Raw genomic sequence first — 27,495 nt, 5'->3', positions numbered from 1 at the left:
ACGATGCTTATCGGTTGGTAATTATACCCTTGCAATCTACGCGACATAGAGATAGGATTCTATTCACGCTACGTTTATCCTACTCCTCGCTAATCAGTAGGGACGAAATTAAGGTCTAGAAAGTCTACTACCGCGAGAACGCTCGCGGTATAATTGGTTTAAGCTAACCATCTCCAAGCCAGAGGAGCATTACACCTCGTCGTCGTGCACTAACGTGGCGGTTATCTATACCGCATTCAAGGGCGGCCCCATCGCCGCCTGCTATTCCTACCGTTGACGACAACCAGTCCCCTACCAGCCGACCCGTCTTTTGACGGTGACCTCGAGGCTACTACAATTACCCTAGAGGGCTAGGCACTACGGCAGATTTTTCAAGATGGAATTCGACAAGAAACAAAATAATTGAAATTCAGAAAGATTAAACACCCCGAAGAACCAAAATGCATTTAGCCCCCATTTGATAACCCTTACTCCCAGGTTTTGAAACTAAACGCACTCACCCTCGACCTGGGCTTCCCCTGCCCAAACGTAGCTATCCTCGTTCTCTCCAGCACCTCCTGCTGCGCAAACCCATAATATACCTTCCCCCCCCCCCCACCACCACCACAATTAGGAGTAGGAGCGGGATTAGTCGTAGCCGCGCTTTCCGTCTCCGGGCTCCCCACAGACCGCGGCGTCATCGCCATCGCCATCGCCATCGCCGGACCGTCCCGGCCGTCCGCCACGAGGCCGTACCCCATGGCGGTGTCGAGCACCTCGCGGGGCACCTCGCCCCAGGCCGAGTCGGTGCGCCAGGGCAGGGCGTCGAGGCAGGGGGCGCGGGTGGCGGCGACGATGCTCGAGACGTGCATGTCGCGGACGTGGAAGTTGTTCTGGGCGAGGGCGGCGGTGCCCAGGGCGGCGCACGCCAGCGCGGCGGCGATGGCGACCGCGTAGGCGATCCACAGGTCCCGCTTGCGGTAGGCGTAGGCGTTGGCCACGCGCGTCCTGGTGCACGGGTACGAGAGGTCCCGCGCCGGGTTGGCCGGGTCGAAGCTGCTTCCCACGCCGCTGCGCTCCGCCGGGTCGGCCGCCCACGACACGATCATGAACTGCGGGTTGGACAGCAGCGACAGCGTGATGTTCTCGTAGAAGCGCTGGATCTCGTCCATGAGGCCCGGCACGGGCAGGTAGCTCCGTTTGCTGATGAGCTGCGTCTTGGTCACGTCGCTCTCGACTATCGGGTAGGGGAGATATTTGATCTTGCCGTGGACGTAGTGGCGCAGGCGGAGGCCGAGGGAGTGGTAGGCCCCGACGACGCGGTACTTTTCGTAGTCCAGGGGGAGGACGTAGTTTGATTCGGGGATCGCCGTCGTGTTGTCCTTGGTGCCGTCGTCTGCGGCCCTGTCGGGTAGGTAGGTTGTGTTTATGATGGGGTGGAGGAACTCTTTGCTGAGGACGGTGGTCGTCTGGGTAGAGAAGGTGTGGTTGAACTGCACCGTGTAGTTCGCCAGGTAGTGCTCGCAGCGGAAGATGGCCGGCTCAAAGGCCGTGTCCCACCCGGGGGCGCTCCGATCCGTTGGCGGTCTGCCCGGAGCGGTCGGGATAGAATGGCCAACCCACAGCACGGGTTCGGTTCTGAAAGCGCCAAGATTTCTCGGGAACGGGGGGCCGATTGTGGGAACACCTACATCTCCCGCGTCGATCTGGCTGGAGACGTAATCGCCCGCAAAGGCGTCGGCAATGTAGCCGTAGTCGCCATTGGGGAGCAACTCGCTGGCGTTGAAGGGTACGCCGTGCTCCCTCTTCAGCCTCTCCTCATCGAGGTTGCGGCCTCTTGCCACTTCGCTGCATTTGTATCCCGGCGCCACGTATGATATGGTGTAGCTGCAGTTCCAGCCGGCACCACAAGTTTCGACAGCAACATTGGCCCTGGGGACGACATCGCCAGACAGAGCACTATGGGTTGCCACCAACTCGACTTGCGAGCTGCTCTGGTCCCAATAGTCGAAGAAAGTATCGTTGAATGGGGTAAAAGTAGTGGATGCATCCTTGGTGCTGTTCCAAAGAGAGAGGGAGAGGCCGGGATAACCATTGATGGAGTCTAGATTTCGCCAGTTCTTCTCCTTTTCCGTCTCGAAGTTTAGGGTCCGGACATCGTTGCACCGATCAACCTTGACCTCGGTGAGGGGCGCAACTGTCAGGGAACCCGGCGTCAGAATGACTGTTAGTGGGAACAGCCTGTTGGGATGGTAAGTGGATTGCGAGGGGAGCTGATAGCTGGTGTTGCAGGGTTACTGACCATGTAAGGACCGCGAGGGCCATGGCAACTTTTGCATTTTTAGCGAATTCCCAGTTCAGCAAGGCAATGAATTCGTCAACGGCAGCGAAGAGACTGTCAATGGTCCTCAGCCGCAGTCGTTTTCTCCTGGCTGTCACCCAGACTTGCTGTCGATAAGCGAAAATGACGGACGACACGAGCGATGCCTTGGCGGCATACGACAATAAACCGCCCATGCGCATCATGCGAATCTGGTCGTCGGCAGGTTTACCGTCCAGGCTGCTATAGAATGCGTGGTGGGAGCCGGCGAAGATGATACCAAGGCAGAAAGCGGCATACATGGGGCCCGGGCTGCGGAACCAGCTCCATTCCCGCCATGGCGACGAGCGAGGTTTCTCGGGACTGTCTGATGAACTGTCGTACTGCGGCGGGTGGTGTATGGGAGTCTCGGGGATGGTGAACAGGTACTGTTGCGGCTGGTATGTGGTCTTAGATGGAGCGTCGACAAACTGAGGACGGCTGTCGGGAGGGTCATCAGGGGCGTGAGAGTAGATGGGGTCGTATCCCGAAGGCGACCGACCACCATGCCCAATGCCCAGCCCGACGCTGACAGGTGACGGGCGTTGTAAATCTGTCAGAGTGGAGGCAGGCGAGGGCTGGGGCGGCGTTGCGGCCGAGTCAAGGTCGGGTGTCGCTGCGATGGGGTCCCACCCGTCGACAGATCTTCCGTGATATGACTGCGGCAGGTGGTAATACTCTTCTTGCTGCGCTTGGCGCGGCGGTAGATATTCCATGGCGGCCCACGGCGGGCGAGAAGTGCATGGATTGGGGCAGTCAACTGACTTGCTCGGGAGGGAGATCACGGAAGCAACAGCCTGGGCGGTCAAGACACTCAACACAGTAGAGGACCAAGCTTGGTTGACAATAATTGACTGCACATCATCAGGCTGCACAGATTTAAAAACAATACCCAGTTATTTTATGCGACCCGGGTCGGGAGCAACAACAGAAAGCCTGTGTGCAACATGAACTCGGAGCAAGAAAACAACCCAATCATCCAAGGTTAGGTCGGGTTTGCAGCACACCGCGCGGCCGGCCTCGTTCAAGCCCCGGTGGGGGCGAATTGACGTAAACCGGCACTAAAGCAGTAAGACCAGCCATCCTTCCAAAATAAAATGCGATGACCTGGCATGTCCGACAGGATGGCCAAGCTCGCAAGGGACGAGACGGGAAGAGACCAAGCCAGCCGCGACGATCGTTCCCACGCCAAACCAGCGCCCAGCTCCGTCCTGATTCGTCAGAAGCCGCGGCGCTCCGCCTTTGCAGCTCAGCTGGCAGTACAGAGGTAGGCTCTTGACGGACTAATCCAGACATATTCGGTTAACGGACTTTGGACGAGTCTGGTTGTACTCGGGGGTCTTGACAAAGGCCAAAAACAAATCGCTGCAACACCTGCACGTACTGTGGTATAACGGTTGGTACACTCACTTGTGTAACCTTCCCCGTAATTGCAAAAGCGTTACGTCGACTTGCAAAATAAGAGGACCAGACGCGAATTGAACGCGTGACCTACCGGACTGCAGCCGGTTGCTCTACCTCTGAGCTACTAGTCCTAGTGCTGATTTGTTAAAAGCTAGTCGGAAATGTAAGCCTATCAGGGTTATTCCCGAAATGGCGACCGCCAGATCGGCAGCTTGGTGAACCCGACCCATAATTTCCCACTCGGATCCGTCCCGCCAGCGGGTCGCTGGGATCAGCTCACTCTCAGCAGACGTCACCCCGCGTAATTTCTCGCAGGGGCGTGGGCGTTGAGCGGTATGTCGCAGTTGCATCCACCTTTTGCCGCTCAGTCTGCTCATTCGGACTTGTTAAGGAGGGTTAATATCGAACAGCATTTGCCACACCAGGCTGGGCGCTGATGTTTTGCAAAACCCCCGGCTGCGATGGGGAGTACCAGAATCGGTCGCCTGGACAGTGGCCAAGTATGTGATGTCCTTAAGGCGACGTTCCCCTGCAGTCCTCTGCTGTAGGGTAGAAGGTTGTTTCAGTTCAATCCAAACTTCGGGATGGGAGGGGACGCGCAGCACCCCGGATTTCAACCTCTTCACGTTGCTCATGCGTATCATTTTTCAAATACGTCGATGGCTCGACTTCCCCTACTTATCGCCTCGTTGCCTATTTAGACGGATATTAGACTGTTAAATGAATCCCGTGGGAGCATGCAGTCTCAGAATTGGAAGAGGTGGTGAGATATATATATATATATATATATATATGGTGCCGCTGCTCGCTTGAGTTGCACGTGCAGTTTGGTATGAGGCATCCTAGACTTAGGGGCAAGATCTTGAGACAACACCTTTGTTCCAACAGAATTCCACTTTAAAGCATCGAGACAGGCCGAGAGGTCGTGTGTCCATGCTCACTTATAGCGACTGATAGTTCTCAACAATAGGCCGTGGTCAATCGCTGAGTCTATCGTCTTGGCCGCATCTTTGTCAGATGCATGCATCTTGGTCAGCATCAAGTTGTCAACCTAATAAGCTGAGAAAGCTGTCTACATGCAGTGACAAATGGCAATTGTCCTAGAACAAAAGACTGGAGATCGGACATAAAGAGTTGTCTCCCCATCCTTGAAATGAGAAGATAAAGCCTGGTAGGAAAAAAAAAAAAAAAAAAAAACAGATCCAGGTGACTGCGCCTCAAAATGCTCAAAGTTGACGGGGTCCGTGTCTTCTTTTTTTCTATATGTCTTCTTTACCCTGCATGTACCATGGCTTCCACGCTGCCTCAACTCCCGGCGCAACAAGTTGAAGCCCGTCACCGGCACCACAAGGTCGTCTTAGCTGGCGGCTCGGGCCGTACGCCACCCGGTCGCACCATGTTGAGCTGTGGCACTGACATGGCCCACTAGAACTAGGCCAAACCATCATAGACTCACTCGTCGCGAGGGGTAAGCATGATATTGTCATTCTATCCCGAAGGGTACGTATTGCATGCCCAGCGTATGAAAGTGGAACCACGGCTAACGGTGAGCAAATTGAATACTAGGATGCGGCCCCCGAAGAGATACCCAAGGGGGCTGCCTGGTTAAAGGTGGACTACCAGAACAAGAGCAGCTTAGTCGAAGCACTCAAAGGAGCCCACACCGTTCTGTCCTTCATTATAGTCCACACGGACCCAGATGATGTGGCGCAGAGAAATCTAATCGATGCATGCGTCGAAGCCAACGTGAAGCGGTTTGCGCCAAGCGAGTGGTCAGCGTAAGAATCGTGACCTGTCTTCCGTGAAGTGGCTTCGCCTCTGACAGATATCTCCATGTAGTGCCGATGTATCGCTCCTCCCCTGGTATGCCGGTAAAGCGAGAATCAGGGAATATTTGAAGAACTTGAACAAGGACCGCAAGGTTAGCCACCTCTAGCCCTGGCACTACACCAAGAAGCTTCAAATTCCAATGACTTCTTTCTGATACGTTGTAACCAGGTTCTAGAATACACCCTCTTCCAACCCGGAATGATGCTAGACTATTACACGTTCCCCCATATATGGCATAAGCACATCAAACCTCTCCAAATTCCCATCGACTTTGGGACACGACGCGCCATTATCCTTGATGGCGTGAAAGACGCCATCACTTTCACACGAGTCAGGGACGTGGTCCATGTTGTGGCCAAGGCACTTGAATACAAGGGAGAGTGGCCCGTCATCGGCGGCATCAGGGCTAATACACCCATTTCTTCAGCCCAGTTAATTGCTCTGGGTGAGCAGCTCAGAGGTAGATACCCTTGAATTGTGATAGCAGTCTTACGCCGAGCTAAATAATAACTATTCCTGTGTAGGCAAGCCGTTTGCTCTCGAGAAACTCCGCCTCGACGACCTCGAGAGAGGTGAGGTCAAATCATCTTGGATCCCACAGCCAAATCATGCTTCATTAGGTAACATGACACAGGAGGAACGGGATGCTTTTGGCCGGGTGATAACACGGGGAGTCCTGCTCAGCTTCGGCACAAGGGCGTTTTCTGTCTCGGCCGAGTGGAACAATATCTTTCCTGACATTCGGTTCGGCAGAGTCGACCAGTTTCTTTACGAATTTTGGACACTGAGAGAGTAATGTACGGTCAATGATGACGGACACCAGGAAAGTGAACCAAGCATACGTGCTATATGCCACACATTCATATACTCTCTATCAGCCTTTGATAACTACAACTCCATATCTTCCACAACCCCAGCACAGTCACCCTTCTCGTCCTCAGGCCTCGCCCAGTCATACAAACCCCCTCTCTCCATAAACGCATCCTCATCCCAGAATACACTCTCCAATGTCTCCTCCACGCCGACCTCTAGAATCGGTTTCGACGGCTGCTTCCGGGTCCGATCCAAAAATCTCAGATACTCATCCAAGATAAGATAGCGCTTCGCCATCAACCTGTTCGGCTCAGGTACCAAGCACTCCTGGCCCGCATGCCTCTCACAGAACGCGTAAAATTCCCCATCCGAGATGGTAAACCCATGGCCATTCCGCAGCGTCCAGCCCGTCGCGGAGTCTGTTCTCGCCCGCGACGATCAGCACCTGGAAGCACTTCCAGCGGAACGGCCGCAGCCGGTCGATGTGCGCGTTTCATGTCCTCCGCGGCGTTCAGCCTGTTGATCACCGTGTCGATCTTGAAGGTGATGCCACACGCGCGGCGGCACCAGCACGCGACGGCGTACAGCTTGCGCACCCTAGTCGCCGCTGCCGCTGCCGCGGCCGATCGCGGCGTTGGTCCGCCCGTCGAACTGGCCGCAGCTCACGGCCAGGATATCGAGCTCGCAGCCGGCGTGCGCGCGCGCGCGCGCGCAGGGAACTCCTCCCGCACGAGGCTGCCGTTGGTCACGACCGAGACAGACTCGAGGCCCAGCTTTTTTCTTGCAGAAGCCGCACGACTTGTTACAGCGCCGGGTGAAGCGGTAGTTGACCGAAATGGGGACTTTGCTGGTAGCATGGCGGCGTCGGCGTGGTTCGTTATGGGCTTTCTTTGGGGTGATGACAGGGACGAAGACGAGAGTGACGATGAGGAAGAAGAAGAAGAAGAAGAAGAAGACGATGTCCTGGAGGGGTCCATCTGACGAGAAGACGCTGTGGAGGACTATGATGGGCGGATTCTTGAGGTGGACAGTTTCTGGAAGTTATCTGGAATGGAGAAGGATATTGCAGTTGGAGCCTGAGGGTAGCGTAATTATAGTTCTTAGGGGATGTGTCTGAACCACCGGGGGGCAGACGGTGTGCCTCAGGTGTTTTGGTAGCACAAGGACTCAAATATGGCTCGATGATGATCCATGGGTGCTTTCTGGTGTTTGTCTGGCTAGTCACATCTTTGGCTGATTTCTCACACTTTCTAGAACAAACCCCATTTCACAGTCAATGCGACAAACGCCGGCTGACAAAGATCTTCCGCAGGAGGCAAGCTCCCAGGCTTGATGGTTCTAGAAAGAGTCAGTGGCAGAAAAGGCCTGCAGTTCCAAGACGACAAATCAAAGCCGGGCAAGGTATTTAGTTGGCCCTCCCCGTTGGCTCTTCCCGTGGAGTTCGCTCTCCTCCAATCTCTCACAACGACCAAGATCTGCACACATTTGCCAGAAACCGCACCCATCGATCATGGAGTCCAATCGCCGATTCGTCTTCGTCATCGGTAAGTCTTCTCAGGGGAGAGTTCCCGTCCCGCAGTATATCTCACTCTAGAGTAGGACCTCCTGGGGCAGGGAAAGGGACATTGGCAAGGATATTGGCAAGGACTGTCCGGTTTGCGCACATCTCCGTCGGCGACCTGCTCCGGCAGGTGACTTCGAACCCGAACACAAGCAGTGTCGTCCGCGGCTACGTTGAGCGCGGCGAGCTCCTCCCCTCGGAATACCTGTTCCCCATCCTCAGAGCCAGGTTCCGTGAGTGTGCATCCGATCAGCCCATTGTCCTCGATGGGTTCCCCCGGCAGTTGAATCAAGCCCTGGAGTTTGAGAGAGAGGCAGGTTTGACCTGGTGATTGACGCTCCATCGATCAGACTTGCTAACCCATCTTCAGTTCGGAGAGCCGGTCGCGGTCCTGTTCTTCAATTGCCCCCGGGACTTAGCCAAGTTCAGAGTGCTTTCCAGACAGGCTGGCCGAGCCGGAGATACCAGTGAGGTGTTCGACAGGAGATTCGACGAATACATGCTCCTCACCCCTGCGATTCTCTACTACTATCACCGGGAGAAGCGCAAGCTTGTCGAAGTGGACACCAGCGGGAACACGGAAGTCTCGTACGGAAACATGACCCAGGCTCTTACGCGCTGTGACCAGTGGATCCAACTGATGGCTGATGACCTTCTCCAGCGCGGATGGTAGTGGTCCGCGGTCATGTATCCAGTCCGCGCAGTGGTTAGCACCGGCGGTTGATCGGAATTGAGTTGGCTACCTACCTAAGTAGCCCAGGATTATGATACAAAACTTCGCGATGCTTCACAGTAATTAGTCCGCTGCACGTTGTTATTGAGTTGGGGGAAGCTGTTCCCTGGGAACAGGGTCCATCTGATCAGAGGACCATTAGGTACTTACTGGGACGCGCTCCGGGGTTGGAATTTGCTGAGGGCCCATTGTTCTTTTGCACCATAATTACTAAGTAGGGCCGTCCTGCCATTGCCCCTTAAACAGGGACAATCAATTCAGCACTCCTTTCCACACTCGTTACAAGCTCAATTGACGAGCTTTCTTTGCGTGCAAAGTAGTCTCCTTCTGACTAGAGGGAGCTCTATCTACACGTGTTCAGTTGTTTGACCCGGTTCAAGCTGCTCCATCTTGTCTGTCTGGCATTTGGCCAGCTTTGCCCTCACCTTTGTTTTGATGGATATGTGGGTGTAGATGTGTGTCTCTGCACCATTTCATTATTACGACCCGGTTCCAGTCCCAGTTCCAGTATCCCACAATCACTCCTTCCCCCCCTTCCGACCCCCTTCTCCACCCTCTTCTCACCTCTCCTTGTTCTTATCCTTCTCCACCATCTCAAACCACGCCGTCAGCTTCCCCTTGGCCTCCCCGCGGCTGCAGTCAAAAGCCCACCTATACCTCTCCATAAACCCCGCGATCCTCGCATCCATCCTCTCCATCTCCCTCTCCTTCCACCCCTCCCCCATCAAGCCGTCCACCGCAACCTGCAGCTCGACCTCGCCAACCTCATGCCCGAAATCCATGCGATCCCTGACGACCCTGAACTCGCCGTCGCACAACCACGCCTCGCGGGTAGTGGTGAACTCGGCCATGACGCGCAGCCCGAACTTCTCCCGGGGCGGGCGCGCGTCGCCCAGGATGGCGCGCACGCAGCGCGTGATGTCGTCCTCGCGCGCGAGCTCCTCGAACCGCGAGTTGACAAAGTCGCCGCCCCGCCGCAGTTTGGCCTCCCACCGGCCGTCCCGCAGGCGGACCCAAGTGCCCGCGGCGCAGAGCGCGTGCGACGCCGTGTCGTAGTAGACGTCGTGGATCCGCCGTGCCGGCAACGCCGTCACCGACCCGAACGCCGGCGCGTACCCCCGGCAGTGCGCAGGGGAGAGGGAGGGCACGGCGAGGGCGGGAAATTTCCGCTCGACTTCGAGGACGGTTTTGCCGGGTGCTGTCGGTGTCGGCGTCCGCGTCGGTAGGTTGGAGGTGGCCGGGTGGGGAGGTTGTTTGGCTGCGCTGGCTGGGGGGCTCTTGAGGATCTGGTGTGCTCTGAGGAGGAGGAAGGGGGTCGGGCGGAGAGGCCCGCGGAGCATGTTGATTGTGGTGGCGATTGGTCGTCCCCCCCGATGGCAGTAAGTAATTATGTTGTTGAGATTGGGAAATCTGGGGTGCTGGTTGGATTGAGCTGACGGTCTTGATTTCTTCAGCCGGGCCTAGGCAAGTTTCGCGACGGGATAAATTATTTGTCTATCGTTGTCCGAACCGAAACTGATAAAATAGTGATTCGTCGTAACTGAAGATAATTAGTATTGTTCCCGCTTGCCCGACGACGACACGGGAAAAGCTCCGCGTACGAGATGATGTACAAATGAGCAAGATGTGCAGATGGCCTAATTTGGCTTTTGTTTGTCGTGTGTGACCCGAAAGATTTTCAAAGAAAAAGGTCAGACGGTCTCCCTCACTCGAGCTCCATTCGATTTGTTCCACTGGAAAAGTGAATTTCACACAAAACGCGAGACCAAGGCGCGTCTGCCTGTGCACGGATACCCGCGAGTGAGGCCTACAGCCATTGTGTGACCCGAGCAGATGTGAATCAGCCGACAGTGCTCCCACTGTCAACACTACAACTCGATGCGTAAACCGCAGGTAATATCGATTCCTACTAGATTGTGGTACAGATGTATATGGGAGCAACCAAACGCCAGCCATAACCCTAGATGTAATAAACACGCAGCTCAAAAGCTGTAAATCTGATCCTTCCCGTAGCCCAGTTCGGCCAGAATGCCCTTCGTCCCCTTCAGCGCCTTCTCCATGGGGGGCGGCCCGCATACCAGAACCTTGACATCCCGATTCTTCTCTTCCTTGGGGCTCAGCCCGGCCTTCTCCAGTACCTGCTTCGTCACAAATCCCTTCTGGTGAGGTGATCCGGCATCTGGCGTCGCAACCACATACACGGCCTTGAATCTGCCCGGGTAGTTCTTCTCTAGCGCGGCGAACTCGTCCCTCAGAAAGATGTCCGAGTCCGTGTTAACGCCCCACACGACGGTAATGCGCGTCTGGTCGTCGGGGTTGCGTAGGATGCCGCGAGCGAGCTGGTACATGGGCGTGATGCCCGCGCCGCCAGCGATGAGGGCCACATGCTCGTGCTTGTTCGGTATCCAGGCGAGCTCCTTGATGGGCGCGAACGTGAGTTTGTCGCCCGGTTTGAGCGAGTGGAGATGGGTGCTCTGCTTGCCACCCGGATAGAGCTTCACCATGAGCTCGATGAAGCCGGGTTCGTCTGGCGGATGTGGTCAGCAAAAAGTCTACGATTGCCGTGGTTGGCTGCGCCACCCCATACCTAGCTCATTCACCGGCGTGTACGGCCGGAGCACCGGGAGCCAGCCGCCATTGGGGAAGGAAACGGTCAGCAGAGCTGATGTGAGGGATAGTCCGCTTGGTTGGCTGGGGTCCGGCAGCTCAAATCGCAGCCGCTTGGTGTTGTGGTTGATGAGCTCGGTGCTGTGAAGCCGCAGGCTGTGGAAGCCGAAGCTGCTGAAGACGGGCTTCCCGGACTTGGCATCTTGTGCACCTGCGCTCCTGCGCAGATATAGGGCATACACGCCAATGCCGGCGATGGCGGCTGCAACTGCGACTTGGGTGCTCATTGCGCTCGCATTAAGTGTGGGCCGAAGAGGACGAGGCCGGAATACGTTGCCTCGGAACATGCTGGAGGTTCGGGATCGGGCTACAGGCCCGAATGTTATATAGCTACGTCGTGCAGTGGCTTGCAGCGCGCAGTGGACGTCCGGAGCACCGAAGCTCCAAACCAAGCCGCAGTCTAGCTGAGTACGTCCGGTTAATATGCTGATCGGAGTCAGCCCTTGGGGAAGTCCAAGTGCGTGGCAGCAGCCGCCCTGCCAGGCCCATCTTGCCAGGCCCATCATGCCAGGCTCATCATGCCATCTCTGATCTCGGTTCCGGTCACCGCCGATACGGCCGATGTGACCGTTTGCATATGATGTGAGGCGGCACAGCCAATCCTTCTTTTGTGTTGATGGCGGGCTCGGGGCTCTTCAAACGCCGATCCCGACGTCCGACGTTGAACCGCCGGGCGCTTGGCCGCCTTCATCAACGGCATTGGTCGTGCTGCAATTTCTTAAATGGTATAATTGTCAGGCAACTAGGGAATCAGTTCAGGGATGTACCCGAAGCACGAGAGAAGTCGTGTTTGTCACTCACAGGAAAACGGCATGGCATTCCGAGCCTTGGAGATAAATGCGAGGTCCGAGCTACCTAACCGTAGGATCTTGGCGGGGCTGAGAAGTGGAGCCGAACCCTCGGATCAATGATCAATGCTGTCCTGCTCCTCAGATAGAGAACGTGTAACACTACCAATGACGAAAGGACATGCTCTATTCTTGCGTTAACGCAGATCCCTAATGCTGTTAGCCATTGGGATCTTTGAGCGATCCCTAGCAAGATAATAGGACGAAGGAACGCTGTAACCTGGAACTCTCCGCTTTCCGGTTGCCCTAGTTTGGCAGGCGGTGAAGGGTAGTAATGGGACACCACATTGCTCTCCGGGCCAATGATGGGGGTTTTCGTCAAGTCCCACCCAGTTCTGCCGGACATTGAGGGGCTCAACTTTTGGCAGCGCAACTTTTTTTCCGCCCGTTGCGAGCTCGAGTACATCGCGCAGCCCAACCACCAGCAACCATGGCCGACGATGGCATGCTACTCAACTTTGAGCTTGGCGATGCACCACTGAAGAGTCAAGTCAAGTTTAAAGGCGGTCGCTGGAGAGACCGGCTCAAGGCTCAGAGGAGCGTCAAACAAGCGCATCAGGATGGCCATACATCCGCCCCCACAAGACGCAGGCCGACCACTGGCGATTACGACCCGCACAGGCCACCGAAAAGACAGAGGACAGAGGATGGCGATCATGCCAGGCATGCAAAGTTCCCAAAGACTGCCGACGGAGACGCCAGAACGCCCAGCCATGCGATGAAGACGGGCCAGATATCGTCGAGTCTTTTCACGTCGAATCCTGCGCCGGTCACCGCCTTCGAGGAGCAGCCAGCCGAGGAAGCCGAACCCGCAAAACCGTCCAATGCGCCGTTGTCTGAAGAAGCTGCGAACTTCCACACCCTGGGTCTCTCACGGCGTGTTGCCCAGCATCTAGCCTCGAAGCTCGAGATGAAGGCGCCGACAGCCATTCAGAAGAACACAATACCGCAGCTTATTAAGGAAGACAGCGATGCCTTCCTACAAGCTGAGACTGGATCCGGAAAGACATTGGCCTACCTCCTGCCGATTGTCCACAGGATCATGGCGCTGAGTCTGAACGAGGACGGGAGCGCCAAGGACACGAAGGTGCACCGAAACTCGGGACTATTTGCCATCATTTTGGCACCCACCCGCGAACTTTGCAAGCAGATTGCTGTCGTTTTGGAAAAGGTATTGCGCTGCGCGCCGTGGCTTGTCTGCACTACCGTCATAGGAGGCGAGAGCAAGAAGTCTGAGAAGGCACGGATACGGAAAGGCGTCAACATCTTGATCGCAACCCCCGGCCGGTTGACGGATCACCTCGACAACACAAAGGTTCTGGACGTCGGAACGGTGCGATGGCTGGTGTTGGACGAGGGCGACCGGATGATGGAGATGGGTTTTGAAGAGGATATTCGGACCATTGTCGGCAAAATCCGAGCCGACAAGCTACAGAAACAGAATGCCGAAGGTGTGGTGCTGGATGGCGTTCTTCCCTCTCGTAGGGTAACTGTTCTGTGTTCAGCAACCATGAAGATGAACGTACAGAAGCTGGGCGAGATCAGCTTGGAGGATGCCGTCCACATCACGGCATCCAAGTCCGAGATGGAGAAGGACGCGGCGGCAGGGAATGAGGCCACGTTCGCCGCCCCCGCGCAGCTGAAACAGTCTTGCATCATCGTGCCAGCCAAGTTGCGCTTGGTTACGTTGATCGCCCTACTCAAGTCAACGTTTGCGAGGCGAGGTTCCGTCATGAAAGCCATCATCTTCATCTCATGCGCCGACTCGGTCGACTTCCACTACGAGCTGCTCAAAGACACCAAGCCCCTTGAACTACCTGCTCCGGAATCCTCGCCGACGAAAGCAGGCTCCACCATCCACACAGCCTCGACCGTCGCTCCAGCGGCCTACATAACTTCGCCAGCAAACCCAAAAGTGATCCTCCACAAACTCCACGGCTCCCTGGCACAGCCGGTACGTTCCTCCACACTAAACGCCTTCTCCACCTGCAAGGACCCAGCAGTTCTCATCACCACCGACATCTCATCCCGCGGTCTCGACGTCCCCGCAGTCGACCTCGTCATCGAATACGACCCGGCATTTGCCGTTCCCGATCACCTACATCGCATCGGCCGAACCGCCCGCGCTGGACGGCCCGGAAAAGCTGTCCTGTTCCTTCTTCCAGGCTGCGAGGAGGGGTACACTTCGATCCTCTCGTCCTCATCGCCCATCGCCCCACAACTCTACGAATCCGTACTCCAGAAAGGCCTTGCTACCGCCGTTAACCTTCCCTCCACACACCCCACCCCCGAGACGACGGAGAAGCAAACTTGGACAACTCGCGCGGAGGCACTTCAACTGCATTTCGAGCAGCGACTACTTGCCAAATCTACCTCGGATGAAGACGCGGAAGAGGCAGCTCAGAAACCTAAGGCAAAATGGAAAAGCAGCAAGTCGGCAAAGGCCGCCAACATGCCAAAAGATAGCCCCCTCCTAGACGCTGGAAGACAAGCGTTCCGCTCGCATATTCGCGCCTATGCAACACACGTGCGTGAGGAAAGAGTGTATTTTGATATCACACAGCTACATCTGGGGCACATGGCGAAAGCTTTTGGCTTGCGCGAGGCGCCGGGGGGGATTGGCGGTGGGGTCTCCAGACGGACGCACAAGCCTGCTTCTTCTGGGGCTACTGGTACCGCTGGGCAGAAGGGTAATAAATCTGGTGCGGGTGGGAAGAGCAAGAATGACGATGATGAACCAGGTGCAGTGGATGACGATGCTGCGAGGAGGATGAGGGAGAAGATGAAGATGGTTATGAACGCTTCGAGCGAGTTCAATATTGGTTGAGGAGTTGGTCTTTTTTTTTTTTTTTTTTTTTGGTGGTTGTGCTAGTGCTGCTATTATACCCCCCCGGATTTGACTGCTGATAGATCGATACCAACGTCTCGAATAAACAAAGTCTTGTCAAGTTTGTGGACTTTTGGTGCGGGTCAGAACCGCTTCAAACTCTTCGGTTCTCGTGGTTTGCTGTGCGTCGAGACTCTCAAGTCGAAGCGCATCATATGCTCAAAGTTGCAGATAAGCTAGAGACGGCTCACAGATCCTCCCTTAGTTAACTGACTAGGAGGGCAAGTTTTATAGATCGCTCCCGCCTGACTGTCTTTTCTTACTCCTGTTCGTTCCCTCTCTAATCTAATTACAAAGTGCTTTGCGATAGTCTTCTAATTCGATCATTGATCCCACACCTAGGGTAATTACCACTGAACGAAACTGACTTCCCCACTCGGAGTCCAAACGACGCGGAAATCCAAGTTGCACCACTTCGTGAGACTCGAAGTGGAAAACAACCGTGGTGGTAGGGGCAATTTGACAATGACCGTCCATTTGACCCCGACACCCCAGAAGCTCACTCGTGGACCCGCGTGATGTGGCTGGTAAACGATATGATCCGGCGGACCGAAATCTGCAAGCCGGGCTATTTGGACCTCCACTGGCGGTGCATTTATACAGGGCCTTCAGTTCGCGCTGATCGATGTTAACTTTGCTATAGTGTCATGACCATATGCATGGGAAGCGCTCGACAGTCAACATTCATGTCTGCCTTGGAACGGGTTCTGGGCCGTGACAGGCAGCGCTGAAGGAGACGAGATTTGAATGAAGACCATAGTTCAATAGCTTGTCCCGGTTGAAGACTTGGCATATCAACACACACACACACACAATATGCAGTTTACCAGCATTTAGCCATCGTCTCTCTCAGTGTAATGTACACAACGTGAGTTCTCTACCTAGTCCGAGTATAACACGAACCATCATAGGATCTTGGCGCGGCCCAAAATCCGTCTTTTTGTGGCTCCTAATCTCCGGCCATGCCGCTCCCAATTGGCCTCGGGCCTACCCGATAGGTTCAGCTCATGCAACAACGCCAAGAATATGTCGACCGGGAGAGCGTAGCCAGTCAGAGGCCACAGAGACTGAGACAATATATGCCCGTCTCACTTTTTGCGCAGTAAACAACACCACGTGTAGAGTGTTGATACTGAGAAAGCGGAATCCGCTCTCTCCATAGAGGGGAGGGATCAGAGTACCATGGATCAGACTCTCGCTAGGCCTGATTGTTGACGATGAGAAATCATACAAAATGTTCCCGTCCCCGCGAAGCTTTTCCCAATATCGTCTCGTCTACATCATCGCCATTGAGCCGCCCTAATCTGTTGCAATCAACTCCTAATAGTAATTACTCAGCCTTAAATCCCCACCACCAACAATGAAGCTCTTAACTATTCTCGCCATCCTCCCCCTCTCGGCCCTCTCCCTCCCCTTCAAACCCCGCGCTTCCGCCCCTACCTCGGCCTCGTGCGGCCGCCGCAACACGCCGCGCTACTGCGAGGGCACCGCCTACAACACCTCCCTCCTGCAGACCTACCTCTGCGGCGACTCGCGCCTGGGGCCCACCAAGCTGCCCAGCGACAACGAGTCGGACGACCCGCTGACCGTCATTCTCGACCCGATCTTCTACGACCGCCTGGGCGGGCTCTGCCCGGGCGCCTTCATCAGTGCGTGGTTCAACGAGTCGTCCGGCTGGTGGAACTACCCGCCGCAATCCGGGTTCACACTGGTCCAGGACGGCGAGGGCGGCGGTGAGGACGGCACCCCCATCCAGGGCAACGTGACGCTCCCCGTGGACACCCTCCTGGACCGGTTCGGGTCCGAGTTTGGCACCTTTGTGAGCCCCGCGGGCGCGCCGTACGCGCAGCGCGCGCTGCCGCCGAGTAATCTGGTTGCTGGGCAAGGGGAGGATGCGTGAGTCCCGCTTTTTTTTTTTTTTTTTTTTGGTTCCGCTTTTTCTGCGTATTGGTGAGAGACGCTAATGGTGAGGCGCTTAGTTCGACGTACAACTACAAGGTCTACAGTGTTGTCCAGGAGCTCGTCGTGCTTGCCGGTCCGATCGCCCCCTGGTTTGGACAGCCCGGAGCGGGCGTGCAGTACATGCTGTACGATAGCGTTGCGAATCTGATTGAGCAGGGCTATCTCAGGCGTGAGGACCCGTCGGTGCTAATCCCTTGAGTCGGATGATGTGTAAATAACAACGGGAGTTGAGGGGTAAGCCTATTGATGTAGACGAGTATTATTAGCATTTGGATATAATCATGAACGTAATTTCTGCAGCGACAACTTGTTACGGTGTTACTATAAACTCCATTTGCAGGAAAAAGTGTTCCCCTTAATGTATTCCCCTATGGGCAGGAGTAAAAAACGTTATAATCTCAGAAGTGTTTCAGCAGAGTCGCTACCTTCATACGTCATTGTCGCCAGAGTCCATTTCAGGGGTATGGACTCATGGAGAGAGAAAAGCATTCAGTGTGACGGGGTATCACATTAAGAGCTCTGTGAACCAGTGAACTAGTAGAGTTAGTAGGTCCGGTTCTCCCCTGGTGGGTTCCTGAGGCCGTGGGCTCAACTTTCAATTCATCAATGATCTCAGACGCATTTCAGCTGCCAAGGTAGAGAGATTCCAGCAAGACCTCATTAAATCCTCTTCGTAGTGTGTAACGTACAAACAATATACTTTCGGTGCAGTACTGTATGGTGCTAGCCATTAGATGACTAATCACACTCGAAAAGGTCGTTACACGTCATTACGCGACTCTTCAAAGCTGGTTTCAATCTTCACTCAACAACTCACCAGCCCAATCTGGCGAAAACAGCGTGCACCAACTGTTAGATGCGGTCACGAACATCAAACTTTACAATTTTTCATATTTGAATCACAACTTCCATCAGGCAGCCGAACTATTTCTGCGGCATTGGCACCCCATCGAATCGTTCTGACGCTGATTTTAGGCAGCGTTCGCAACTGCTGCGATATGAACACGGACTTGCTAGACTCAACATGCCTCGCCAACTGCCATGGAAAGTCAAGAGCGAGAATACTACCCAATCGCCATCGCGTCCAAAGGCCGCAGCAAGCCCTGCTCCGTCGGCCAGTCGCAGTCCTGCGCATCACCCGACACCGACCCCAAAATCGGACTCGACACCAGGTCCCAGCAGCAAACTGAGACACGGTCTGGGTCGCTCATCGAGTATGATTGTATATCTTGATATTAACAGCTGGCGCTGACGTCTCAGTCCGATCTCCGTCCACCTCACCGCCTCCCGAGCCCCTCAAGGAAGAGTACGTCGCCCGCCTGATGAGGAGGGCATCGCTGACGCAGATTAGATTCATGATAGAAGGTGTCGACCAAGATGACAAATACCGCATGGTCGAAGACGAATTCCTCGCCGTTGCCGGTGACTTTACCAGGCACCTTCACACCGCCGAGTACCAGCGGCTCAAGAACCTGGCAAAATCACAGAATGCCGAAACCATCCAGAATATCTCGCGGCCCGTCACCGGCGAAATGACGGACCTCGCGAAGCGGCGCCATGCCGCTTTGGATACCGCAGCTAAGCAGCGGCGAGGTTTTTCGAAGACTCTGGGCAAGCGCGCAGCGAGGAACGGTTCTACAAGCGACGACGAAGGAGTGCCGCGGCGACGGCCCGCTACGTCTTTGCAAGGCTTAATGGATAGTCCACGAAAGCAAGCAGTTCCTTTGGCTGTGGATGCCGCTGGGACTCGGAGCGGTGCAAGCTTTCGAGGGTCGATGGACCTTAGTCCCTCAAGGTGGCTGGGACGCAATGGGTTCATCAAGCGAGAGCCTTCACCCGACTCGGAGGATGACGACCGTGATGGCCAACGTCCCTGGCCATCAAAGTACGGACTAAAGACTGAGATACCGCTAGCCCGACAACCGTCTGCTCCCGAGGCCCCCGCAAAGTTAGAGGCAGCACCCAAGTCTTCGCACAACCCGTTTTCCGAGACTGTCAACGCTCAAAAGCGAGCAGATCGCGCGCATGACGTAGCTTCAACCGAGCAGGCCGACCCTCCCGACGAGGACGAGGATTTCTTCTCCCGCCTACGGGCGCGGCGCGCAGAGCAAAAAAGACGACGCGAATCTAAGACCCACGAGAGCACCGCCAAGGCATCAGAGAGCCAGTTGACAGCACTTAACGAGATCCCTTTCATGTAGCAGCCACTAGTATTTGGGACAGCTATAGATCTGGCACCAACTACACACAGCCTGTCGCATACTAGTACTCCCAGGATACTACCCGTACCACGACGACCCAGCAGCAGCAGCAGCAGCAGCAGCAGCAGCAGCCTCCTTTACCCCTCAAAGGGCGTCTCGAACGGCCTCTCAGCCTGCGGCGTGATCCTCGCCAGGTGCCGCCGCTGGCCGTCCTTCCAGTCGACCAGCGCCGAGTGCTGCGTCACGCGGTTGTCCCAGACCACCACGGTGCGCTCCTCCCACTTGACCCGCGCCTGGAAGTCGGCGCCGAAGGCGATGTGGTCGTAGAGGAACTTGAGGAGGGCGTCGGATTCTTCCTTTTTGAGACCCACGATGTCACGGGTGACTAAATTTTTTTGGTTTCCGCCGCGGGTTAGTTATTTTTGTCGGCTTGGTAGGGAAATAGGCGTTTGTTGGTTGTTAGTTGTTTGGGGGGGGTTCGCCTTACATTGCGGGTTCACGTAGAGTGCTTTTTCCCCCGTCGCCGGGTGGGTTCGCACGATTGGGTGCTCGTTGACCACGGGCTCGCGGCGCTTGATGCCGCCCCGCGCGAGCGAGGCGTTGGCCTGCTCGATGGCCGAGTGTGTCGCCTTGAGCCCGTGCAGGCGCTGCTGGAAGAGCGGGCTGAGCCGGTTGTAGGCCTCGACAGCGTCGACGAACAGGGTGTCCCCCCCGGTCTCGGGCTTGTCGAGGATGTAGAGGAAGGTCGTCCCCGGTGGCTGCTGCTCGTAGGACACATCCGAATGCCACGCTACCGAGCTCGTGCGGTTGGCGAAGAACTTGTCGATGCTGTTGTCCCCTGCTCCTCGGTGCACGATGTGGATCTCGGGGTAGCCTGCTGGGGCGCCCGACGTGGGGTGGATATGGTGACTTTGCGAGGGGTCAGGCCTGCCTATGTCGGGAGAGCTTTTCTCACTACACCGAGTTGACATACCGGCCAAAGTAGGACCCATATTCGAGCGCCTGCTCAAGCGAAAGATCGGCAAAGTCTTGGTTGCGGAAGGCAACCACCTTGCGCTCGGCCACGAACCGTGCGAGTTCGTCCTTGCCAGCCGGGCTGAGCGTGCTGAGCTGGATGCCCCGGACTTCGGTGCCGATCGTTGGGGTGAGGTGAGTCACGGCTACGCCGTCCGGGAGCAAGTTCGGGTACGAAGTGTCGGCGTCCTTTCCATGCTCGTGATGCTCAAATGGCTGGAGAGGCGGATACTTTTCGTCGCGATTCCAGGTCGGGAGGTAGTGAGGGTACTGGCAGATCGGGTCAATGTTAGCGGAGCGGTCTCTCTTGAAACGGGTCAGGTCAGGTCAGGTCACCTTGGCCGCCTTGTGGCCTTTCAGATCGGCCTCAGCATCGGCATCGTACTTGGGGGCTGCCAGTTCCTTGTAAGGGCCGCTGACCGATGCTTGGATCTTCAGGGTTGCCAGGTCAGAGACCGGAGCGGTGGTGGTCTGGACTTCTACCGCGGAGGGTGCCATTTTCGAGGTCACTATGAGTTAACGAGCCAAAGCTATCCACGCCGATGTTCTCTGTGGCGAACAGGCTACAGGATTTGGCAGTCCCCTCGTTTTTATAATTTGACTGCTCTCTAAGCTGCTCGATCACAGCTATTGTCGTCCCCCTCTATCGTGCGGAGTCTGCGATGGCATGCCAACATGGATATCATTGCGTGTTCCAACGCCCGCTCCAATCAGGGCGGCCGCCTACAACTCATACCTCCCGCTGCATCTATCGCGTGCCGATCTAGGCAACGGGGTTAGTGCAAAGAAAAGGGGTGAGTGGTCAGAATAAGGAGCCTTGTCTCCGCTAGTTATTCCCGGGTTTAAAGCAGGAGCTAAGGGAGCACGGAGCCGCGGTTCACAGAACGACCGCGATTTCGGGGGGCTCCGATAGATGAGCGATGGAGTCAACGTTGCGAGAGTGTGGTGATGTTAGACGCGGCGCGGATCGCGTCATTGCCGTTCCGCGGATTTTGGGAATTCCATTATCCACATGCCTCGGACAAGCATGTGCTCAGCATTTCCACCGGGCCTAATTGCGGGGGAGAAAGCACGCCATTATTTAGGTTCATTCAAGTCAGGCTACTTTGATGTGCTGATGTGCGACAGGTCTGGAGATAAGGGGGCTCGTTCCCCGAATCATTCATGACGACATGTGGATGGATGAGTTGTTCAGATGATTGGTTGCGGTACTTGGTATTCTAATCTCAAGTTTATCATATCATGTTATCAAATTCAGGTACATATTACGGGTTACATCTGACCACTTCGTTCTCGGACCCGGAAACGCTGGAGTGAAATTGGAAGCTTGGCCTCCTCTCTGGAATGTAGTGCCAAGTCATGTCCCTTCTCTGACCTGACATACTTGGGCGCTGCACTACCAGTCTCGTTGGTTGTATCATCACTCAGAATCTTGAAATGGTGCAGGAACTCACATCTACACCTCCAAGCTCACCAGAACAAGGGGGAGAGCAAAGACTGCCTGCAGCCGGACGGGCAAGACGGAGAGGACGGACAAGGCTAGGTGACATCTCAACAAATCGGGTTCCGGTAACCCAGACAAAACCAAGATAGGGTATGTAGATAGAGCTCCCTCTGATTAGAGGAAGATTGCTTGGTATGCAAGAAAAGCTCTCAGACTGAGTTTATAATAAGTGAGGAAGAGGTCTTGAATTGTGTGTCCTGTCAGGATCACCGACCCGGATGGCCCTGCCTACGGTCCAAAACAAAAGATTGACCCCCCACGAGTTCTAACCTCCAGAGCGCCATCCCAGTAAGTAGCTCCCTCTGATCAGAGGCCCTACGATCTCTGGAGACAGTGTTACCTAATTCAACACCTATTATCATCCTAATCCTGCAAACTTGTTGTAGCTTCTTGCTCGTTGTTATCGTTTAGTATCGGTAGTTACAATTATCCTGCAAGGCGATAAGGAATTTGGCGTCCTCTAATTAGTTAGAGGAAGACCTTATTGCACGCAAGCGAAACCATCAAGGAGAGGCGAGCAACAAGCGTAGAGAAAGGTGCATGGATTTTGGCTTTCTGGTCGAAGGACAATAATTAGGACGGCTTAACTGAACTTAATAGACGACATTGGGCGCTGTGGAACTAAGAAACTGTGGTATATAAGGCACTCTTACTATGCATACAAAGGAGGAATAGTTATAGTAGATAGGTACTGTTAGGTCTATCTAGAGTCTATATAGGTACCTAGGTAGTCTTACGAAGAAGTAGGTTGTTAGTATAATGTACGCTGCTATACCTTACCTAGCACCTTGGAGCAGCATGCTCTGCCGCACTCCGCAAAGCAACGACGCATTGCACATGGCCACCGCCCTGCCGCTTGCAGCAAAGAAAATGTCGATACAGCAGCCTAACCCTTCTTGCTGCCGATCTGAGATTTTCCGTCTCTCCTGCCGTGGATATCTCGCAGTTTGTCTCGCTGGATCAGTGATGGTTGATTGGAGGCAAATTCGGTCAGGGCTGCAGTGAACCTGGAGACGGGCGAAGCCACTTCTCACATGGCGTCTAATGGGAGAGGGTGTGGTCATTTGACTGAGCATCTTTCATTCGCTGCGTCGATTGGGGGCTGGAAAAGACTGGTGCGCCCAGCGGTCTGCCGGTCTGCTCTGCCTCAGTTATGCAGTACTGTACTGTACCATTGGGGTCCTAGCTTACCTTAGTCATGCAGCCTGCCACTACCTCCACCTGTCCATGTGTCCCAGACGCCAACTACAAGATGGGTTGTAATGCGCTCGGTTTCCCACCTGCTTGAACGGAGAGAAGATTTCCTCTCTTCGACTGTTCTGGTATCGGGAGCGTCATCTTTGCCTTAAGTTCCATGTCTCAATCCCGCGCCAGGAGAGACTCAAGTCGCGGATTCTTATAATCCCACCGCAGCCACCTTTCCTCCCTTCGGTCTAGAAGACCTGGAAAGCTACAGTTAATCCCCTCCGACGTCAACACGATGGCTGAGCTGATATCACTTGTTTCCGCCGTGGCCGGTCTGCTTGACATCACTCTTCGGTCTTCTGCGGCACTGCATGAATTGCAGTCCCAGTTGAGGAATGCGCCCACTCTGATTCTCGCCCTGTCAAATGAGACCCAAGACCTCCGGGCCATATTAACATTGCTCGACGACAGCATGAAGGCCTCGGATGCGATTGAGCACAAAACATCTCATGGCTCTGCAGTTCTCGCCGCCCTGAAAACTCAGTTGCACAGTGCTGAGACGATTTTGGTCGACCTCGATCACTTGACGCAGAAACTGTCGGCGGAGAAACCAACGATGATGAGAGTGAAGTGGTGCTTGAAGAAGTCGCGGGCCTCAGAGCTGCAACGACGGCTTAAAGACGTTCGTGTGACAATCAATGACCTTCTGCTGACTCACATTAGGTAAGTGTTCGTAATGCTCGAGCAGAGGCCTGTCTGACAGTAAATGATTAGTTCAGGGTCGACTCGGATTCAACTGGAGCTTCGTGGAGTCCGCCTTGAGGCCCAGCAAAACCATGCTGCAGTCGTTCAGAAGTTGGATGTGAACTCGCAAGCCACAGGCAGTCAGCTGATATCGGTGCATAATGCTACTAACCAGAGCCATGCCCCCTTAGCCGCAGGACTCCAGGCCCTTCAAGCGAGCATATCACTGATCGGCCGGCAGCAGGCAGTCCTTCAGGACCAGCCTCCACCAGTCGGCGACAATTATGTGCGGACCCGCGGCAATTCTTCGAAGGACAATCGCGGAAGCTCCCAGTTGCCGAACCTTTCGTCTATAATTTTCCATTCCGGAATCTACATCGATCTGGGATTGATGGGTTCTCGGTGCCCACCCAACTGTCTATGCAGATGCCATGCTCCTACAGCGCATGGTCTCTCCTGGCGACTACCACCAGTTCTCCATAGGACTCTCGGTTCTCTTTTCCTTGGCTACACAGGATTCCCCGTGACATCGCCCGGATGCAATATCGAGGAGTGCTCGAAAGGTCGACACGTTCGCCTATCGCTTACATATGCTTTCCCATTGTGGTTCCTTGGTTACGCAATACATGCGTCGGTGGAGGCCTCCACCACCGGACAGCTCACGGTGGCCGTTCTGCGACGCCACCGAATTGATTACGTAGCCTCTGCGGAAAACATTCTTTACCAAGTAGATGTGGGCCGCGTAGACGCCGTTCAGCATATCCTCCGGACCAATAAGGCATCTGTTATTGATGTTTACCACCGGGATGGCAGATCTGCCTTAATGATGGCGTTGGGAGGCTTTATATGGAGCCCACGGACGGCGGCCGTAGGCGTCGTAAAATCTCTCCTCCTGGCTGGTGCAGACCCCGACTTGGAAGATGACAACGGTACTTCAGCACGAAGCCAAGCAGCGCGGATGATTCTATCACACGCCGCTTCATCAGAGTTTTGCGCTGAACTGGAAAAACTCCTTCCCTTATCTGCAGGTTTGGATGACTTGGGCTTGACCTTTGTTCACAAAATCGTGGTTGGTTATTGCCACGTGGATCTGGCCGCAACACTGCAAAGCGGAGATCCAGATATACTGGCCCAAGTCAACGCACGGGATGGAGCTGGCTTCACTCCACTAATATATGCGGTCCAACGCGGCGATTTACCCAAGGCACAGACACTCATCGAAGCCGGCGCAGCCGTGGACGAAGCAAACGCCAATGGTAACACTGCCCTACAGTTTGCGGTGAAGGCGAATGTACCAGCTTCACGCCGCCTCGAGCTGGTGAATCTACTTCTGGAAGCCGGTGCGGACGTCAACATGGTGGATCCACGGCTGGGATTCAGCGTGCTGCATACAGCAACCCAGAAGAACAGCACCGACTTGATTAGAAGACTCTTATTCGCCGGCGCCCGAATAGACTCTCTAACTGTCAACCACGGAGCACCACCTATCTTTTATGCGGCCCGCCATAACTCCTATGAAGTTATTAAAGTACTCTACGAAGAAGGTGCAGACATAGACGCAGCTGACAGATCTGGGCGTGCGCCACTCTCACGGGCGGTTGAATCTAACGCCCACGACGCACTCGCTCTCCTTCTTCGTTTGGGTGCTAATCATCTCTGGGTGGACAAGACCCAGAGAACCCTCCTTCATACGGCCGCCGAAGTTGGAGATGAAGGGACCTTGAAGCTGCTAGCAAGCTCTGAGCTTAGAGGTCTCGACTTCAATGCCAAGAATAACCAGGGTTTGACGGCTTTCGAGATCTTTGAAAGACGTCCGCAAAGTTCGGATGGCCTGCGGATGGCATTTCAGCAATTGCTCCGCTCGCTCGATCCAAATTCCAGTTCGCAGCGGAGTGGCGAGGCTACCGAGGACGACAGCGATAGTATTGACGAGGACGAGTTTGTAGACGCGTTCGAGTTTTTGGATACCGGTAACAACTCGGAAGAGGAGTCACACAGCCTAGCTCAGCCTTCCTGTGTCTAGCTGTGGCCCTTGTCGGCGTGGGTTGATCGCCTCGGGTAGTTAATCTATGAAGGATACGTGTATACGATCTGCAAAGTAGAAGTTCAGGGTATGAGGACACACAACCTTGATAAGGTGGCTTGATGAGCATTGCTTGCTACCTTACCTTGTCATCCATTTCCAGCAGACAGCACATATGCTAGCAGTTATTGTACTTACTAGCACCGGAGGTAGTTATATATAATTATACTGGCAGCCATTTTATACCTTAATTAGTCCAGCTTCCAATACAGCCTCGTCCGTGACTTTCCCTCGAACTGAATGTTGTTGCCGCCGGACACGATAAGAGCCTTAGCCGTGGTGTAAGCTAGCACGCGGATAACGAATGATGGGTATCGTGGGGAGTGAGGAAGCGAGCGTTATCGAGTTTCAACGCCGGCATTGCCATTTAATTACTGTCGAGCCGCATCTAATATTGTAGCCACTAGTATAACCACTCAATAATGCTAACTGCCGGCAATGGTGACTATTAATTCGTGGGACTTAGTCGCCTTGGGCTCGAACCCAGCCTCGAACCTAGGCCCGCCATCTCATGACAATGACGCCGCGCGATCAACCATAGCATATCACGCGCCACATGATGTTGCACAACCGCCGACTAAGCGGCTCATAGCAAGCCGCAAGTTTCACAGCGCACAATGTGTGTGTGAGAGAGAGAGCTGACAGCTTAGATGCCGATGCATCCCGTCGCTGCTCACCGAGAGAGGACTGCCAGGGCGGAATACCGGCAATGAGGTAAGTTTTCCTTCTTTATTCTACTGCTCTGTAAAGACACGAGTTTGAATACCGCAGAGAAGTCCTCCTTGAACCTTTCCAAGTGCTACAGAGCGCTGAGATGCCGACCACCAGTGTGTGAAGCGGATCAATGACACGAGGGTCGGTGTGCAACACCTTTTTACCCAGGAAAATACGGTTCCGGGTCTTGAGTCATAGAAATGATGTTTAACCAAGGAGCATAACATCCCATCCAAACGGGCGAGCGCATGTCACGAGCCAGGCTGTGAGTACTAGAACGGCGGTGTGGTTTCACAGTTCCTACCAAGTACTTACTGTAGTAACAATCAGCGAGGGATTGAGTTTCGCTTCTTTTCATACTCGTTCTTTCCACTTCCGCTTCCACTGCCTTACCCACCAACTCGGATATCAAGCTTCACATCCCCCCCCCCCCCCCCCCAGAGGGATGAGTGATCCGGAGGCAAGCATCCTGATCAGTAACGGCACCTGCTTCTACGCAGAGCACACAGTAGCCGATGAGGCCTTCATCCCCTGCGGCAACTCCCTCTTTGGCCACATTCACTGCTGCTCAGCGGGGAACAAATGCCTGACTGACAACGCCTTCTACAGCGACGAATTCGACATGACGTATCTGGCCGGATGCACCGACGGAAATTACGACCACGAAATCTGCCCGGACAAGAAGGCCTTTCGAGGTATGAAACTAATTGTCCCCGTCATAGTGTGGTGCGGCGCAAGTTGACATGGCTGCTCCAACAAGCTTACCCATGGGCTGGCCTGATTTATTGCCGGCCCAACGAATGGTGGGTGCCGGAATCGACCCCTTGTCCGGATTCCACCAGATGAAGCTGACCAGAGAGATGAAGGGTGGCTTGCAAGGAGGAAAGAGGCGATTCATGCACATTTCATTTCGAGGGGGGAGGCGCATTTGAGAACAGAGGAATGCCAGCGCGACAGGATACGGTTTCTATTGTGCAGAGCGCAGACCATCCCATTGGAGTCATCTT

The 27,495-nt window shown here is 54.8% G+C and overlaps 12 protein-coding genes and 1 non-coding gene across 13 annotated transcripts; 8 read left to right on the top strand and 5 right to left on the bottom strand.

The window, feature by feature from the left end:
- Window positions 1–467: 467 nt before the first annotated feature.
- MFIFM68171_08940 (Formylmethionine deformylase-like protein) lies at window positions 468–3,054 on the bottom strand (the record flags this gene model as incomplete). The annotated part of the gene is made up of 2 exons (XM_071064359.1): window positions 468–2,220; window positions 2,282–3,054. 2 exons carry the CDS (start codon window positions 3,052–3,054, stop codon window positions 468–470), a joined length of 2,526 nt encoding a protein of 841 aa, XP_070920460.1.
- A 747-nt stretch (window positions 3,055–3,801) lies between these two features.
- On the bottom strand, window positions 3,802–3,873 carry MFIFM68171_t138. The gene has a single exon. It is a non-coding gene; the product is annotated as a tRNA-Cys (tRNA).
- Window positions 3,874–5,030: 1,157 nt separating this feature from the next.
- Window positions 5,031–6,368, top strand: MFIFM68171_08939 (uncharacterized protein; the record flags this gene model as incomplete). Its single annotated transcript, XM_071064358.1, has 6 exons — window positions 5,031–5,118; window positions 5,172–5,242; window positions 5,309–5,520; window positions 5,582–5,663; window positions 5,741–6,032; window positions 6,097–6,368. 6 exons carry the CDS (start codon window positions 5,031–5,033, stop codon window positions 6,366–6,368), a joined length of 1,017 nt encoding a protein of 338 aa, XP_070920459.1.
- Window positions 6,369–6,880: 512 nt separating this feature from the next.
- MFIFM68171_08938 (uncharacterized protein) lies at window positions 6,881–7,366 on the top strand (the record flags this gene model as incomplete). The annotated part of the gene is made up of 1 exon (XM_071064357.1): window positions 6,881–7,366. The coding sequence occupies one exon, from the start codon at window positions 6,881–6,883 to the stop codon at window positions 7,364–7,366; it is 486 nt and encodes a 161-aa protein (XP_070920458.1).
- A 529-nt stretch (window positions 7,367–7,895) lies between these two features.
- Window positions 7,896–8,619, top strand: MFIFM68171_08937 (uncharacterized protein; the record flags this gene model as incomplete). Its single annotated transcript, XM_071064356.1, has 3 exons — window positions 7,896–7,929; window positions 7,985–8,259; window positions 8,317–8,619. The coding sequence occupies 3 exons, from the start codon at window positions 7,896–7,898 to the stop codon at window positions 8,617–8,619; spliced, it is 612 nt and encodes a 203-aa protein (XP_070920457.1).
- A 620-nt stretch (window positions 8,620–9,239) lies between these two features.
- On the bottom strand, window positions 9,240–10,019 carry MFIFM68171_08936 (uncharacterized protein; the record flags this gene model as incomplete). Its single annotated transcript, XM_071064355.1, has 1 exon — window positions 9,240–10,019. One exon carries the CDS (start codon window positions 10,017–10,019, stop codon window positions 9,240–9,242), a length of 780 nt encoding a protein of 259 aa, XP_070920456.1.
- A 642-nt stretch (window positions 10,020–10,661) lies between these two features.
- On the bottom strand, window positions 10,662–11,573 carry MFIFM68171_08935 (uncharacterized protein; the record flags this gene model as incomplete). The annotated part of the gene is made up of 2 exons (XM_071064354.1): window positions 10,662–11,206; window positions 11,267–11,573. The coding sequence occupies 2 exons, from the start codon at window positions 11,571–11,573 to the stop codon at window positions 10,662–10,664; spliced, it is 852 nt and encodes a 283-aa protein (XP_070920455.1).
- Window positions 11,574–12,624: 1,051 nt separating this feature from the next.
- Window positions 12,625–15,021, top strand: DBP7 (ATP-dependent RNA helicase dbp7; the record flags this gene model as incomplete). The annotated part of the gene is made up of 1 exon (XM_071064353.1): window positions 12,625–15,021. One exon carries the CDS (start codon window positions 12,625–12,627, stop codon window positions 15,019–15,021), a length of 2,397 nt encoding a protein of 798 aa, XP_070920454.1.
- Window positions 15,022–16,441: 1,420 nt separating this feature from the next.
- MFIFM68171_08933 (uncharacterized protein) lies at window positions 16,442–17,241 on the top strand (the record flags this gene model as incomplete). The annotated part of the gene is made up of 2 exons (XM_071064352.1): window positions 16,442–16,977; window positions 17,061–17,241. The coding sequence occupies 2 exons, from the start codon at window positions 16,442–16,444 to the stop codon at window positions 17,239–17,241; spliced, it is 717 nt and encodes a 238-aa protein (XP_070920453.1).
- Window positions 17,242–18,067: 826 nt separating this feature from the next.
- Window positions 18,068–19,244, top strand: MFIFM68171_08932 (uncharacterized protein; the record flags this gene model as incomplete). The annotated part of the gene is made up of 3 exons (XM_071064351.1): window positions 18,068–18,257; window positions 18,304–18,349; window positions 18,395–19,244. 3 exons carry the CDS (start codon window positions 18,068–18,070, stop codon window positions 19,242–19,244), a joined length of 1,086 nt encoding a protein of 361 aa, XP_070920452.1.
- A 137-nt stretch (window positions 19,245–19,381) lies between these two features.
- MFIFM68171_08931 (uncharacterized protein) lies at window positions 19,382–20,756 on the bottom strand (the record flags this gene model as incomplete). The annotated part of the gene is made up of 4 exons (XM_071064350.1): window positions 19,382–19,629; window positions 19,732–20,153; window positions 20,218–20,528; window positions 20,595–20,756. The coding sequence occupies 4 exons, from the start codon at window positions 20,754–20,756 to the stop codon at window positions 19,382–19,384; spliced, it is 1,143 nt and encodes a 380-aa protein (XP_070920451.1).
- A 2,486-nt stretch (window positions 20,757–23,242) lies between these two features.
- MFIFM68171_08930 (uncharacterized protein) lies at window positions 23,243–25,714 on the top strand (the record flags this gene model as incomplete). The annotated part of the gene is made up of 2 exons (XM_071064349.1): window positions 23,243–23,670; window positions 23,722–25,714. 2 exons carry the CDS (start codon window positions 23,243–23,245, stop codon window positions 25,712–25,714), a joined length of 2,421 nt encoding a protein of 806 aa, XP_070920450.1.
- Window positions 25,715–26,933: 1,219 nt separating this feature from the next.
- MFIFM68171_08929 (uncharacterized protein) lies at window positions 26,934–27,334 on the top strand (the record flags this gene model as incomplete). Its single annotated transcript, XM_071064348.1, has 2 exons — window positions 26,934–27,183; window positions 27,249–27,334. 2 exons carry the CDS (start codon window positions 26,934–26,936, stop codon window positions 27,332–27,334), a joined length of 336 nt encoding a protein of 111 aa, XP_070920449.1.
- Window positions 27,335–27,495: the final 161 nt, after the last annotated feature.

The sequence above is a fragment of the Madurella fahalii genome, assembly GCF_045866475.1.
Source record: "Madurella fahalii IFM 68171 DNA, scaffold_5, whole genome shotgun sequence".
Classification (NCBI taxonomy): domain Eukaryota; kingdom Fungi; phylum Ascomycota; class Sordariomycetes; order Sordariales; genus Madurella; species Madurella fahalii.
The sequence above is the reverse complement of the archived record's forward strand: the minus strand, read 5'-3'. Positions and strand labels throughout refer to the sequence as shown.